The sequence below is a fragment of the Netta rufina genome (assembly GCF_964035555.1).
Source record: "Netta rufina genome assembly, chromosome: 13".
In the NCBI taxonomy this organism is placed as follows: Eukaryota; Metazoa; Chordata; class Aves; order Anseriformes; family Anatidae; genus Netta; species Netta rufina.
This window is the reverse complement of record NC_140136.1, coordinates 11,566,916-11,583,466: the sequence shown is the minus strand read 5'-3', so window position 1 is coordinate 11,583,466 and position 16,551 is coordinate 11,566,916. Positions and strand designations below refer to the sequence as shown.

Genomic DNA, 16,551 nt, shown 5'->3' with positions numbered 1-16,551 from the left:
TCCTCCTGATTGCAATACTGTCCCTCAATCAGGAGTGTAAAATAATAATTCCTTGTTGTTTTGGGCACCTCTTTTGTTTGCTCTAGAATTGCTGTTACCTTTCCTAGCTACTATAATTATGGTACTTCTATGTGGAAAATACCTAGATCTTTTGATGCCTCTGACTTTCATCACACTTAACGACAGAGTGAAATGGAAGCGGTGCACCGAAAAAAGCCTGTTCAAAGTTGCATGTGCAAGAGCCTTGTGTAGCTGGAGTGAGAGGGGGAGGTGTCTGTGCCTGGTGTTAAGCTAGACAGATAATGTCTCTAGAAAGTCAGAACAGCCTGCCCTGTCTGAGCATTCTGGGGCCATTTTCATAAATGTTGTGGGTTTTTTTTTTTGTTTGTTTGTTTGTTTTTTTTTTTTTTTTTTTTTTTTTTTTTTTTTTTTTTTTTTTGTTTTTGTTTTGTTTTTTTTTGTACAGCTGCTCTCCAAGCTGTTAGATTCAGGTGGAAATATGGAGTGGGATTTGGCAGCCAGTTGTGCGCAGATGTGGTGGTCCACAGGGACTGCAGGTGTGAGCAGGAAAGGGGTGCTGGTGGTCGTGCTGGACCCTACATGACCAAGAGGGGACGTAATTCAGTAAAAGCCAGCATGAGAGAACCCTTTTTCCTCTTGTTCCTAGAAGAGCAGGAATGCAGCACTTGGGAAGCACCAACCTTTGAGCCTGAGTTGCCTCCACCAAGCTGTTCTTGTGGCCTGGCCCATCTGGGCAAACTGCAGAGCAGTCCCAGCGAGACAGTGAGTCCGTCGGGCCCATTCACCTTCTGACAGTTGGAAGTTTGTGTTATAATACCTAAGTGCACTCCGAGATAGCTGGCGCTTGGAGCGTGCAAGGGACAGATAGCACAGAGACAAACTGGAAGTAGCAGCTGTGGCAGTAACTCTGCCCTGGAGCCGGCATGCTGGGGAAGGAATCCAGTAGCTCCATCGTTTCATGGGGGACTTACGATACTTTTTAAGGATTTTTCTTCTCTTAGGCATGACCGTGTAGTGTGTGCTTCATCTCTTCTCCAGGAACAGCTTCATAAACTGCTTGTTGTCTGTGTTCGTTGTTAAATGCTTCAGAGAGGTGTTAAAAAAATGACAAACCCTCACAAACATGCTACTAGCAGAGGAGCTTACTAGCTAGTGCAGCTGTATTCAAGGTTTTCTTATGAAAATATTTTTCCAGGGTTACAGACTTTGATCTGGAAGCTGAGTGTTTCAGAGCCTGCATGGCCGGCAGCTGAGCTGTGTACAGTGTTATTTTTAAATAAGTCACCATTCAAATACTGCTTCCCCATTTGGAAGAGGGTTGATGTCAGTTTTTTTTTTTCCTCCTTCTAGAGAGCTTTGCAAAGCAAATATTTCACCAGGCAGAACACCCCTCCCCTCAAGGCTGAGGCTGGCATGGGGCCTCATGCTCACACACACACGGATTGGCTCCAGTCTTCACTCAGTTGGAGGTGGAAGGGGTTTAGGGAGAATGGAAGTCATCTACTTGAGTCTGAAATAAGGTTGAATCACTGGCCATGCCTGCGCTATATTCAACTTTTTAACCTGTGAACTTCAAAGGGCTCCAATCTAATTAACAGCAGAACAAAGCGACAATTAGCACTGAAGATGGCACAAGGCTTTCGGTAGCTCAAAGGAACTGCTTGGAGCAGGATTTCTCTCTTTGTGCACTACCACAACCCATCTTCTGTGCAGCAGGGTGAGCTTCTGACCTGGCAGACCTCCCATACCCCATTGCAGTTTGCAGGGTCACTGCAGTTTCTCCAGGCACACCTTGGCTCAGGCACTGAGTGCTGACAGGGAGGTGGGGGGGACTCTGCCTCCCCCAGGACATTGCAGGTCACCTCCACCCTTGGTGAATCAATCCAGGTGCTGCAGGGTCCCACGTTGTTAATAGCATGGGGGCGATCCTGGGGCACAGCGAGTGAAAACATTGAGCGTGGGGTGAGTGGTGCTGCTGGGTCATTGCCTGCGCTGAGGTGCAGGAGCAGCCCCATCACTTATTGCTGCATCACTGGGGCTGTGAAAGCTCCCAGAGGAGCAGCCCTGTTTGCTATTGGTGTGCCCATCAGGTTTCTTGCTTTATTTTTTTGGCTCTCAGGAGTGTTTGTGGCTTTTGAGAGAACTGTGGCTGAAAAAAAAAAAAAAAAAAAAAAGAATTACAGCTGGCCTTAAACCATGGGTAGTGAGGAAGGACCATCACCTGTGAGGCTGCAAACCACACCATGCTGCTCACCTGTCCCCAGTCCCTCGCAGGGACAGTGCCGCCAATATCCTGGTTGCAAAGAGCGAGGGCTGTGGGACCAGGATCTCCCAAGTACCCAAACCGCTGGCCTCTGGGCCTTGGAAGGTGCTCCCAGACCAGTCCAGATGGGAGACACTCTTTTAAATGTCCAAGTTTCTTTATTAACCTGAGTATAACAAATATAACATGTACACAGTATAAAAATGAACATAGAGCATGACAGAGGTACAGGTACAGCAAAGATACATGACCTATACAATGACCAGTTCATTGAATGATAATAATAATAATATATTAAGCATTTCATTGCTTGGAAAAAGCAAGTTTTGATTGTAAAAATTGTATCCTGTTCCACTAAAATTATACAAAGTACATTCAATACTGAAAAGTGACTCAACAGAGCAGGACCAGGGCACGGCTGGCCTCTTGGTGTTACCTCAGGCTGGGACTGTACAAAATGAATCCAGATGCTTCTCTGGGATGAGTTTTAAGAACTTAACAATTAAATTAAAAAGTACAAAACCGTGTGTTTCAGGGAGGGTATTCTTCATTTAAAAGCATGTGGCACATGCGCTCTCGGTGGCACCAACAGACTTCAGCAACATGCAGATGGCGCCGCCAGGCACGGCGCTACGCAGGCTCCGAGTTGATGGGGGGCAGATTTTGGTGCTTGAAGTACTGCACAACTTGCTGGGGCAGCTCTGCCAGCACAGCTTTGGCCAGTGTTTCCTTGGGGGCCTGCAGGCAAAAAGCAAAAAGAAACACCAACATAAGATGGCTACAGGGACTGGGCAAGGGCTTGCCAAGCTCTGCCACGCAGGAGAGGCTTAATACCCCCTTGAAGCTCTGTGACAGTCAGCACTTTGTACACCTGGGAGTATTCTGTGTGCTATGTCTGCCGTCCAGGAGATAATTCTGGCTGCTGCCCCTGCGTGTCTTGCAGCGCTGATTCAGGCGGTTAGTGGCAGTGTGTCTCCATGGGATGTGGGGTTTAGAGCTAGGGCAAAGCAGGCAGCTTGGGAGATGGCAGAGCCCAGTGGGAGCGTGCCAAGTGCTCACCCTTTTGCCTCCGGCTGCCCCTTGAATGGCTCCCAAACCTTTCAGCATCTGCTGGGGTTGCCTCACTTCCAAGGTGAGAACCACACAACAGTTCAGCTTGGAAGGGACCCTTGAAGATCACCCTGTCCGCCCCCCCTGCCATGGGACATCTCTCACTACCTCAGGCTGACCAAAGACACCCCCCGAAATGTGAGACCAGGCTTCTGCCCCCATCCCCTCATCTGCACGGGGCTCCCACGGCCTCCTGCCAGCAGCACACCGCGGTGGGGACGGCACAGGGCAGGGGCACGGACTCACATTGCGGAAATCCCGGAAGGGCACGAACTGGACGATGTCGCGCACGGCCTCCTCGCCCGTGTGGGAGCGCAGCACCCGGCTGTCCCCGTCCAGGAACTCCATGGCAGCAAAGTCGGCGTTGCCCACCCCGACGATGATGATGGACATGGGCAGCTTGGAAGCCTGCACCACGGCGTGGCGCGTCTCGTCCATGTCGCTGATGACCCCGTCCGTGATGATGAGGAGGATGAAGTATTGCTGCGGAGAGGGGAGCAGAGGGTCAGAGCTCAGCGGGGTTGCAGGCAGCCCGCGTCAGGGGAACGCATCGACCCGAGGGATTTGGGAGCACTCGCTGTGGGTGTCGCCCCCTTCTAGCAGCACCCAGAAACCTCAGGTGATCCCATTTCCTTCAGATTTTGAAGGACAAAATCCACACAACAAAGCACCCCTCCCATAGAAAGACGCGTGGCAGCACTGCCTGCGTGTGCTCCACTGGGAGGTGGCCGCAGCAAGGACCTGGCATGGAGGAGGGAGGGCTCCCTGCAGCGCCTGCTGGTGCAGACCACTGAATCTCACCTAATGTGATCTAAGCATCCATAATCTAATTGAACCTCCTGCTGGAGGTCTCACTGACTCATTTACTCTACTTAGCGATGGAAAAAGCTCCAACTTTTGCAGAGCTTCGGTGTCACAAGTCCTGACACAAGTCCGGCTGGCAGATGCAGTCTCTTCCTCCCCACTCAGCCCATGCCCAGTTTGCTGCTGTGCCCTGCAGAGCTGAGGGAGCGGATGGACAGACGGACGGACAGACAGTCCTGCTGGACACAGCACAGCAAATCTGCAGCACGCGGACCCCTGAGAAGGCTCCTCCATCTCCTCCCCCTCAGGGGAAAGTAATGGTTCAATTTTGGCACATTACACATCTTGCGTGTGGTGGAGAAATGAGGAAAAACAAGCACTTAGGAGCATTAAAGCTCTTTGTTCCTCTCCTCATTCTTTCCATTTCCTCTGAAAACCACCAGTGACGACGTCCTAGAAAAGCAGAAGAAACACAGTCCAAAGCCCATTTTCTTGTTTTTTTTCTCCAGCCCACATCTTGTCTCCCGAAATTTTCCCTAAGTGCTTTCTTCCCTCAACGCTCTCTTGTGCTAAAGCAAGCACGATGCTCCAAGCACAAATGAGGGTGGGTTTGTGGCATTGCTTCTGATTTGTGTGTGTGCCACAGCAGCAGGACCAGCTCCCTGCCCCCAGCATCACAGGCTGGGGGTGCCAGCTGGACACTGGACATGTCCTGGGAAGCAGGGATCTGAAACAGGGCAAAAATTCAGCTGGGGGAAAAATGAAGTGTTTTCTAGGGGAAGATTTATACAGGAATGAAGTATCTGGATTCCAGAACTAGCATCAACGGATTTTTTTGGTATTAAATGCCAGCATTTTCTCATACTCCTGGCCAGCACTGGTCGCCACTGGAAGCAGGACAAGCAGCTGGGCCTGACCCTGTTTGTGAATCTGAATGGGAGAAAGTAAAATTTAAAAGACAGCCACTGATAATGGGCAAAAATCCAGCTTATTCCATCCTTCCTCCTCCTGCTTTTTCGTCTGAGTAAATGAGTGCAAATTTGGCCTCTGAGCATGGTCAAAGAATAAAACAAGAAAGCTCTCTCTCTGATTCTTTTTTTTTTTTTTTTGGTGTGTGTGTGAAATCCATAACAGGATCAGAGAAAAGCACACTAGAAAGTATGCAGGAAAAGAGAGAACAGAGCTCACCAAATGTTTCTCACTGCATATTTCAGAGGCCAAGGAGATGATGCTGGGGATCATCTTAAAAGCCCGGAGGTTCTGCAGCAGAGCGAGCTGGCTGGGGAGCATCTGCACAAGCAAGGCCCCAGCAGGCACTGCGCTGGAGCATCGTCTGGACGCACTCCAGATGAATTATGACAATATCAGAATAACCCGCTAGGGAGCAGAAAATCAGCCTGTCCAGAAAGGCCACATTAGGTGAGAGCAGGAGGACAAAGCGTGCAGATCCAGGTGAGGGCCCACTCACTGTGCCTCCTGCCTGGCCACCACGCAGAAGACAACCTCGTGGCGGCTCACCAGCCCACGGGAGGTCTTTGCGGGGCTGCTGTCCCCATTGTCCCCATTGTCCCCACGCCATGGGGCTGCTGCTGGCACCGCCGAGGGTGGTGCTGCTGCACACAGCTGAGACCAGCTGGATGAGGAGAAGGCCCCCGGGGGAGCAAGGTCCCTGATCAATCACGCTTTGTGCTTCCAAAAAAGAGCCGTCTCCAGCCTCTGACGGAGCTGTTACTTTGGTGCACATTATTTAAAATCTCCCTTGATTAAACTATTAGTGCCAGCGGAGGGGTGCAATTTGCATATGATTAGTGCCTCGGCTCGCTGCGAGGCCTGTGGGCTTCTCCCTCCCCCACTGACACAAGCAGAGAAAATGAACGCTGAGGAGCCACCTGGATGTGTACTGAATTCAACCCAATTTGGACCTTCCCACCGCAAGTGCCGGGCATGGACGTGGGGACTGGCAGCCCACGGCCTTCCCGGGAGGAGGTCTCAAAGGGAGGCAGATGGAAAAGGAGGCTCCAAGAAGGTGTTAGGATAACGGAGGGGGCGGTGGGCAGCAACAGGACCCCCTCGAAACGGCAGCAGCAGGAAGTGGCTTCCTTTAATGAAGAAAGCAAACAAAAAAAAGAGACAATAGGGTAGCAATGCCTTGTGTCTGGAGCTGGGAAGAGCAACAACACAGAAGGCAAGGCAGAAGAATGAGCCCTCTCAGAGAGGCTGCGTTCAGGAAAGCTTTCAACCCCAGCCAGCTCTGTCTGCACACAGGACGATGCCCCAGCTGAGCTGGCTCTGAGCGAAACCCGGCTCCCCATGCCCTCAGGAAGGCTCCTCAGCCACCAGTGGCAGGCCAGAGCCCCCGGCAGGAGGTCTCCAAACCACAACCCCGCTGCAGCCTCTGCCTCCTAACACCGCGCTGCTGCCGCCTCGCAGCCTGGTAGGAGGGGGCCCCTGTGCTAACGAGCATATTTTTGACATATGGATGCGAGCAGTCTGCTGGGCTAATTAACTGCAACTTCAAGGCCCGACGAGCGGCTGGAGTGGCCGCGCGGGAACCCCAGCCCTGGCTCGGAGCCCACGGTTTTTCCAACTGGTGTGAAAAGCAGCGATAAAAGCGAGCCACCCAACGTCATCCAAGTGGGAAAAGCACAAAGGTCTCCTCCCAGGACAAGGCTGGGATTTGGCTGCAGAATAAAGATAACACCCTATGGCATGGCACAGCTCAGGCAAGCTGTCTGTGGGCTGGTCGTGCTGTGTTTCCTCCCAGAGAGGAAACCCTGGGGCTGGTGCTCTCCTTGGTTTGACAGCCTGGGTGTGCACCATCAGATCTCCCCAGATCTCCTCACAGAGCAGGGGGAGGTGTTTTATCCAAGAGGATCTTCCTCCCGCCGATTGCTCGTGTTGAAGCGATGTAAGCCAAAGGTTTGAGGACACTCTCTGAACCTCAGCCCGGTTGCTCTCGTTTCCCGTCTGCACTACGTCAGCACCACCCACCACCAACCTAATCCCCTCGTGGTCCCCACGACAGTCCTGTCAGTGCCACACCACACAAAAGCCAGATTTTGGAACCTGCTCCAAGGTCTCAGCCTTGCCACTTCTCACACGGGAGCTGCTCCACGCCTCTGAATGTTCTGGCCACCTCTCTTGCTATCATTTCCAAGGCTCCCGGATCCTTTCTGAGACAAGGGGACCAACATTTCACACTGAGCTCAGGACATTTGTATCAATCCGAGGGCTGCCCACCTCATGGCATTTCCCTCCCTTGTCTCAATTCTCTCCCCAGTAATTTCTGATTTTCTACAGCTGCAGTTCTGTTGACTGTTAAAGACTTTTTGCATTGTTTTTTTTTCCTAAGAAGCATCTGCAACAACTCGACATTGTCTGTCTGAAGTGACAACAGCCAGCTGAGAGCCCACGGCTGGGCTTCACAGACAGGGTTAGTTTTAACTTTCCTTCAAGTCCTTTCCATTCACCAGCATGGGGCAAAGAAACAGCAGATGCATGTCAGCCACGAGGGGTGGGGAGCTCTTCCCACAATTGTTCGCAGGCAGCTTTCATCCCGGCTCCCCTAAATAGTCTGGTCTCGCAAGCCAGCTTTGTCTGCCGAACTTGTCATGTCGCTGGGGAAGGAAGATCAGCTGTGACACCACAGCAGCCAGGAGATGCTCAGGCAGACACAACCCGCCACCCTCATGGCTGTTCCTCCCACCTGGCAACACGTTGGAGTTGTTAAACCTGAGCAAGGCACTTTCTCCTACAAATTGCCAGGGCTGAGCCCGGCTCTGCACCACCTCTCCCACAGCCTTGTGGCTTTCCTGCAGCCTCAACTCTCCTGACGTGAAAGCAGGGGACAGGAACACACAGCACGGGGCCAGCTACCCTGCAGTCCCAAAGGCGAGGGCAGTGCCTGGCCTGGGCACTGCTGTGGTGGCAGCAGAACAGCAGAGAGCATAGAGCAGTGCTGCTGGCCACGGGGTCTGGGTGGGTTAAATCCTCTGCTGCGTCCTCTCCACCTGGCACTTCAGCCACCTCGCACTGCTCGGGACACCGAACCCAAGGACTGGCTTTGAAATGCCAGCCCAAGGCGGCCACGCAACGCGGCAGCGTGAGAAAAGCCGGATTTATGGACTTACGGACGCAGCCTCCTGCTGGGTTGCCTGAGCTGCAAACCGGGCCACGTGGTTGACGATGGGGGAGAAGTTGGTGGGTCCGTAGAAGCGGATGTGCGGCAGGCAGGCCGAGTATGCTTGGACAATGCCCTCCACGCCTGCAGGGAAAACAGAGAAGCCAGACGTCACAACACGCAACAGTGCAGGCCAGCCACAAGCCCAATACCACACTCCAAGCACGCCAGGCTAGTAGGACTGTGGGGGTTGAACTTAGAAATATTTTTTCCCCAAAACTCATCCAGCTCATCAAGTTCCATCTCTCTCTCCTCAAATGTTCTAAAAGCAGAGCTTTGCAGTAGCAGATCCTCAGACCTTCTCTTATAAGAGAGGCCTTGTTTCTGCAAAAAAACTCAAAATCAGGCAAAAAGGAGGAGCAAAAAGCAACTTGGGGTCTCTGAGCATAACCAAAAGCAGGCAGACACAGGGCAGAGGAGGTAGTGCAGAAGCCGAAATGCCCCAGAACCACCCTCAGAGCACCCAAGCTGTGTTTGGAAAGCACCACTCAGACCTGTAAGTCATCAGAGACTTCTGCTGTCCTACCATGGCACCAGCCCATTTTCAGGTGCTGTGCTATGACACCAGACCGAGTGCTGATGCATGGTTTACACATTGTTCCCACAGCCTTTCAGCCCTGACTCCACAACTGCCTGCATGCTAGCAGGTTGCCTGCCCGTCGTGTGGACAGCTGGGTGGTGTCTGGCCACATCACTCCTCCCTTCCTGGCCTCAGTTTCCCCAGAAAATAATCTCCTGAAAAGGTGCATCTGTGTGTAACTAAACAAATGAGCAATCCTGCGATTAATCAGCTGATAATCAATTATTTGGGAAGGAATCGTCACTGTCAGAGCTGCACGACTGTGGCCTCTGCACCCTGTAATAAATCAGGTCAAACAGAAAGCCTCACAGCTACTGGAGAGCGATTTAATGAAGCAAATACAGCAGATAAGCAGCTGCTCATAACAAGCCTTCATAACCTAGTGACTAGTGAATGAGTCTGGAAGCTGACTGAGCTCCAGTTTTGCTGGGGTGAAGCAGAGGTCAACCCGGACAGCTTTCGCAGTTCATGGTAGCCCTTACCATTTATGATCTGAGCAACAATTTCACAATGACTACGATCAGCTTGCAGTTGCTAAATGAGATACAGAAGCGTTAAGTCCGAATTCCCCATCTGCTAAACAGCCCTTGTGTTTCTCACGGGCTTGCTGTAGGAGCAGACGGCTGGTAGGACACATCAGACAGCAGAACGAAGGCGTATTTTTACGCTGTCTGAATCCAGTTGCATTTTACCCTGGGACCTCCTACACACCCCCAAATTTTCTCTGCTTTCTGTTGAGTGCACCCTTATTACTTACTCTGCTTCACCGTTAGAGGCTGTCTCTGAACAGACCTCGAAAAACTCCTGAGACACGTTACCAGAGAAATGCAGAGGAAAGGCAGAAGACGCTGAAGGCACATAAAGGGCTGGCAGGTGCTCACCTGAACAGAACGGGTTGGTGGGATTGAAGTTAATGGCAAACTCGTGGGATACCTGTGGAGAAGAAAAGACCTGAATTAACACGGTGATGAGTGCAGAACAGGATGCTCTCTGCCAGTTTAGCCAACGCAGCAGTCACACAAGTGCTGCAGATGTGGTAGAGTTCATCCTGAGGGGCCAGCAATGCTTCCCAGCCCTTTGCAACAAAACCAGGAGCAGAGCAGATGAACGTGGTCAGGACTGAGTAATATCTGAGGATGGACTGGTTCCTGTGAGCCTCCACACCCCATCGTGGATCCACCTCAGATTATCCCATCAGTTCCTTTACAGCTGTGACAGCAGGTTTCTCCGCTTGGCTTCCCCGCTGGCTGCTCACTGTTCACTAGGAAAAATGACTTCATCCTATTGCATGTTATAAAATCTCAATTAACATCACAGGCAACCCCAGTTCTGGCAGCAACCTGGCTCTCCACCTCCTGGCAAGTGACACGGCAGAGTGGGAGGGAGGACCTTTTGCCCTGCACTGAAGGAAGAGCCCTACAAACTGCTCATTTGGCCTCTGAATGCAGGATTGGCACCTTTCAGGTGCTGCCAGCACCCTGTCCCTCATCCTGTGCAGGTGCCAGCCCTCCCAGCAGAACCTCCTGCCTCTTTCCCTGTGCCCACCCCAGCACTCAGGCAGCCGCAGAGCAAGCTGGCTTGAAGACCTGAGCTGGCACATCAGCTGCAGTGACAAAGCCAGCAGATGCCCAGCTTCATGACCTGGGTTGTCACAGGGGTGAAAGGCAGCACAGGAGAGGTGACAGGAACACACGGGAGAGGTGACATGAACACAGCAAGGCCCAGCACAGACTGGGTTGGTTTTCATCGACCATGAAACCATCCTTTGTCCAATGCAGGTGCGAGAGCCTCCAGGTTTTCCATCACCTCCTCCCAAGCTGAGGGAGATGCTCTTAGGAGGAGGTCCTGCGGGACACTGGTGACAGCAGATAGCCCAGCACACCCTGGCTTGGTGCATCAGCCCAGCCAGAGGAACCAAACAGCAGCACTGACTGGAAATCATGGAGCCCTCCATGGAAAGAGCCTGCAGACAGAAACCACAAAAAAAAATGGGGAATGGTCACTCTGAACCCATCGCTGCCACCAAAGACAAGCGTGGTTCAGTGACTGAGGTGCAAAAGAGGCTCAGGACTCCTGAGCTCCAGCAGAAACCTTGCCGGGGTTGGTGTGGGTCAGCTGTTTGCTTGGGGAAGAATCATCAGATCAGGGGGTTTAGGCATTCCTCACGCTGCTACCACCTGCATTTCAGGCACATTAAGGAGTGAACGGACTCTCAGCAGCACCGAGGACACGCAGCTCCTTCTTTCAGCACCTCTGGACGTTGAAGGCATGATTTGGGATTTCAGCCTACTGGCTCAAGGACTCCCAAACAAAAAGCTCTCACTCTGTTCGTGCTGGAGTTACAAAACAAGGATTATTTTCTTCCTCTCACAAGGGTGGTGGTTTGTTGAGGTTCTCAGCCAGGGGATTGCTTCAGGACATGCGTACTCATAACGCTGGCAGAATGAATGTCCTCTACAGCACCGTGTGAAGCCCAAGTCCTCCCGAGACTGGAAAGCAGCACGCATCTGATTCAGACTTTCCAATTATACTGGGCATTGTGTTGAAAGCAGCAGAAACTATTTTTGCAAGGCACCACGGGGTGGGAAACAACAAACAAACAAAAGTAGGTCAGACTAAAACTCTTCTGCGCTGCAAAGCTGATGAGCTGCCGTACCAGCCAATGTTAACAGCCTGCTTGGGTATCTCCATGCCTGTTGAGCAGAACCAGCAACGCTCCCATTCATGCCAATAAGTAACTCGAGTGCTAGAGACATGTTCTCAAATGCATGACTTGTTTTTCACACACCATTTCTGGTGGAAGCCTTAATTTTGGGCAATATGTCCTACTTCAGATTTGTGGATTTTCAGTTATAAAGGGCCCACTGTATTTTTTTTAGAAGACGTTCAAAATTCTGTCATATAGGTATTTATAGACCAGGTAAGCAAAAAATATTTCCATGTTTTGCAACTGAAAAAGAGGGTTTTCTCTTTCTCTTAAGCACCAACGAAATGGTTTGGGGCTGCTTTCCTCACTTTTTGCTGCATTATCTACAGAGCAGACTCCCTGCATGGCAGAAATGTTTCCAAACCTCCTCTGGAGTTTTTACAGATTATATATATCTCTGCTAGAAAATTCAACAAGACAGCTTGAAAACAACAACCCCCCCCACCCAAAAAACTCATTCCCTATTCAGCTCAATACTTTGTAGGCTAGTTCCTGCGGATCACAATTAAACACATACAGAGCCCACAGGTCACCAACAACAGGGGGACCTTTCCCAACAGGAAGAAACTCTTTGCAGCAGCTCCAAAGGGTGAGATGTGCACCTGCAGCCCAGCTGTGCCCTCTTCTGCTCCATCTTTTCTCACCAGGAACCGCGGATGTGCCCAAGCCCAGGCAGGAGGAGAACAGGGCAGCCGGTGGGGCTCTGATTTTAAGCATCAGCCCCTCCAGGGCCTCCTTGCCTTTGCCTCATCCCACAGCAACCAAAACCCATCTGCTTCCTTCTCCTGCTTCCTACTGGGAAATTGCTCGAGGCTCTTTACAGAGCTGTTACATTGCAAGATGTTCTTTGACATTTCCAACGAGACTTTTGTGTGCAAAATATCTCACTCCGACCGGTTCTTTGAAAGCATTTGGCAGTGCCATGGCAACAAGAGCGCAACGGGAACAAAGCGCGATTTATACGACTCTTATCTCTAATGATCTTCCCCATTTTTACCCTCGCCTGTTGTGTACAGCGCCCATCGGTCAGCACGGCCGAGTTGTACCCGCTGCCAGGACAAGGTGCTGTGACCCCAGGGGATCAGCTGCAGAGCTCCCACCGAGTGCTTGCCGAACACCAATCTTGTGTTTCAACGAGAGCAGCAATTTGGGCTTCGATGGTACCCCATGAGCCTCATCTGCCAAAATCCCCAAATGTGTGAGTTTACCCCTGGGACACGCGTCCCAGACAAGGCAATGGGGACGGAGCAGAGCCAAGAGGGGAGGCATGTGGGGCCCAGAGGCTGAACGAGCCAGGGACTGGAGGGACGGGCACTGGGGAGGCTGTCCCCAACACAAGGCAGGTAAATGTTGTCCCCGAGCCAGGCTGCTGGGGCAGCTGTGCCTGGCCCCGGTGCCGACAGCCTCCACTGCGAATGTGAGATGAGTTCCTGACGGGACAGACAATTTCCAGGCTCACGGGCTCACAGGCAGCAACCAGAAGTCCCTGTGGGGCACAGACCTGCTCTCCCTGCCTTGCTCAGGGTCCTTCCCCCTGCCTTACAGCTTCACCTAATGCCCCAGGCCCTGCTCATGCCCAGGGCTGCAGCCCAGCAGCGCAGTTTCCACCCAGCAGGACACTCGGTGAGATGACCGACCCATTCCCCCTGCACACTGCAGCCTAGGTTGCCAGGCTCCTTCCAGCCCGTCTGCGTTTTCCATTTCCATTTCTCCCCACAAACAATAAATCCCCAGTTGACAGCTGACAACTGTTGTTCCTTGGAAGCTGCTCACCAAGATTTTCCCGCAGAAACTGGTGAAATGACAGACCAGAGGCATTTCACGGCCGAGGGGGATGAATCAGCTCCAGTTTGTGCAGGGAAGGATGGCCTCTCGTGAGTGGCAACCAGTAACAGCTCCCGCTTGAGTTGCAGGGCTTTGGGCTGCTGGGAGATCCGAGAGCCTGGGTTGAGATGGTGAAAACACGAGAGCTGCTGGGATCTGCCCTGCGGTCACAGCCAGCCGAGGGTGCGAAGAAAGGTGGTGGTTGGGTGGGAGCCACCGTGCTGGTGGCTGTGATGAGAGGTGCTGGACCGGTGCTGTGGGGCCTCTGCATGGATTAAAAGTGACCCCCACAATGGTCCTTCTCCCTGGGGAAGATGTGGGATGCAGGAGCAGGAGGTGTTGAGCAGGCCTGAGGGGGAAAACATCCCCAGCCCCAAAGGCCGGCAGCGCAGAGCTCCCCTCTGCCCAGCTGCTTGTGATGTACGTGCCCTGCTCTGCTCAGCCCGGAGCAGTGCTCCCCTCCTGCCGCAAAGGAGACAAAAAAAAAAGGCTCTTGGATCAACCCCAGCACTGCACCACGAGCTGGGGACTTCTCAGCAACAAGCAGAAGTAACATGCACCAAGAGCAGTCAAAAGACCCAGCCAGTAGGGGAAACACTGCTGTGTCCCAGAGCAGCTTTTCAGCTGCGTTGTGGGAAAACCAAGGCCGTACATCACACCTGGGGACAGCTGGAGCTGCCCAAAGCCACCCCTCCGTGTGCCCCACTGCACCCAGCACCCCATGAAGTACCAGGGCTCTGCAGTGCGAAGCGCTCTGCAGACACAAAGGAGAAGATGAGTGGGCTCTGGGGCTGAAGAAAGGTGTTGGGAAAGTGTCAGAGGAAAGGAACTCCCCACAGAGGGGGTCAGCGGTGGCTCTGGGCACCTCCTGCCAGCAAAATGATCAACAGCTGACTGCCCGCCAGTGCCAGGGAGCTGCTGCCTTAGCTCCAGCCTGGCTCGGAGGGCCTGGCTGCCTGTGCTCCATCCCTGCCTCACTGCCCACCTGCACTGCCACATCTCTCCCTGCGAGCCTGAGTGTAGCCTGCACCCTGCTGCTGCTCCAGCTCTGCTCCTGCCCTCAGGACAAACATGTTTCAAACACGTGGATTGCTGTTGCACGTTACCTTCCAGTCCGGTGGGAGCTGGGCACCGAATCCCAGAGCAGGAAACATTTTGTCTCTGAAAAGAGAAGAAGAAAACATACTGGCGAACACGTGCACAAAGGATGCTCGCGCGGCTTTTGCTGAAGGCACGCTCCTCTGCAAACCAACAGCCTCCCCATCCCGCCAGCTCCAGTGAAAGCACCTGCTGTGCAGCCAACTCTGGAGGCTAAAAATGTGGCTGGGACAAAGCAGCAGCCAGCAGCAAATGTCAGCGAGCTGGGGACATCTGCCTTTGTGCTAACACAGCGGGTGAGTGGTCACCAGCCGCACCGAGCGGAGGATGCGCCGCAGCTGCTTGAACATCATCATGCTCGACAGTGGTGATGGGGAGAGAGGAGAAACTGTCCTTACATGCTCTCCTCCTCACAGCGTCTGCGTCTCGATGTGTGAGGCAATTTTCTCTTAAGGAGCTTTTCAAAAGCAAGGCAATATTTACGCCTGCTTTGGGGGTGGGAAGTCAAGCCATGGAAGCAGGTGAAAAGCTGCTGGTTCCCTTTGGGGAACCAGGGAAATGTATGGAAAACAAGAGGGGAGCCCAAAGGGCACAGTGCTTACGAGTCGTAGTCCTGGATGATCTGCCCGACAGCCCAGATAGCTGACAGGTATTCGTTTGTTCCCATGGGGTTGATATAGTGCAAAGAGGAGGGGTCTCGCGGGTTCCCGTTGGAGGCTGTGAAGTCAATCCCAACCTGAGGTGCGAGAGAAGCACAGAGCCACCCTCTGTTACTGGTCACCACTACACACACAGCTACTGATTCTCTACTGCAAATGGACTGTATGAGGTTCAGACACAGCCCCATCACAACCTAAACCTCAAACTTCAGAAAGTTTAACAAAATTCAGCTCTTCCCTAAAAGAAATACCCGGGTAGACAAAGCAATCCACTGTGATACCTGATCTTTTCACCATCAAGCATCCCAGACAAGGTGTCCCAGAGCAGCTCCTGCTCCTGAAGCAAGCCTCCACCACTTCTAGGGCTCATGCCTGGGACTGTCATTGCCCATCTCCTGGGCACTAAGCTCAGGGAACAAATAGCCCCATGGACACCGAAGTGGCCAGGGCTGCCTGGGATTTGTTGGATCTCAAAGCAACCCTGAGGGGGACTTTCCCTGCAGCTGCTGTACACGGTGCTTCCCCTGGGTGCAATGCAGGCTGAGATGCTGCTTTGTCAGCAAAGCACTCGTATTTCTCCCTCCTCCATGCTATTTAAAGACACATGTAGGAATGCGTATCCGAGATCTCGGACCCAGTTAAATCTGGTCAAATGCGGTGAGGTAACGAGCCACCAGATTTGAAATGACTTGGAGGAAAGAGCGAGGAAGAGACGAGCAGACGGTGTAACTGCGTTTGCCTTGTTTGTAGAGCAAATAGGAAAAAAAAATATAAATAACCATGGTGGCTAAATTGAGCTCAGGGGATTTGCACTGGATTTTGCTCCGTATCTGTAACGAGAGAGGGAAGACTCAGCTCCTGGGCTTGCAGCCGCGGACGGCTGGGTCCAAGCCAGGGCTGGGGAAGATGAGACATCTCCTTCGGTACTGGGGCAGCTGCTGCTCTGCTTGTGGGGCTGGGAATGGTCCCAGCAGCCACTGCCCTCCCTGTGCTCGTCCCAGCAGGATGGAGGCAGAGGAACATGAAAAAAAGCCTGGTAAAACCTGACTTCTTCAGCAGGCACGTTAGAGTCACAGCTCACTGCCCTAACACCTGCCCTGGTGCAGCTGGAGGAATGGAAAGTGCTGCTTTCAATAAAACAGAGAACAAGAGGGAAACTGAGGCACTTCCTGACACCAGCTGCCTTCCCAAACGGCAAGGGTGCATGCAGCAGCTTTGTCCCTGCGGGTGTACCAGGACCTCACTGCACGCACTGCTCAACACATCAAAACCCACCCAGGAGGGCAAAGATCCAAACAGATGCCT

At 52.6% G+C, this 16,551-nt stretch overlaps 1 protein-coding gene across 1 annotated transcript in view; it reads right to left on the bottom strand.

Moving 5' to 3' along the window:
• Positions 1-1,231: 1,231 nt before the first annotated feature.
• The window catches only part of CPNE2 (copine 2), a 53,159-nt gene continuing 37,839 nt past the window's right edge, over positions 1,232-16,551 (bottom strand). Inside the window, exons 11-16 of the mRNA XM_084294599.1 lie at positions 15,190-15,323; positions 14,596-14,650; positions 9,840-9,891; positions 8,329-8,462; positions 3,641-3,877; positions 1,232-3,022 (exon numbers count right to left, since the gene is read on the bottom strand). Of these exons, the coding sequence (XP_084150725.1) occupies positions 2,915-3,022; positions 3,641-3,877; positions 8,329-8,462; positions 9,840-9,891; positions 14,596-14,650; positions 15,190-15,323 (720 nt within the window). The 3' untranslated portion in view covers positions 1,232-2,914. The remainder of the gene's footprint in view (positions 3,023-3,640; positions 3,878-8,328; positions 8,463-9,839; positions 9,892-14,595; positions 14,651-15,189; positions 15,324-16,551) is intronic.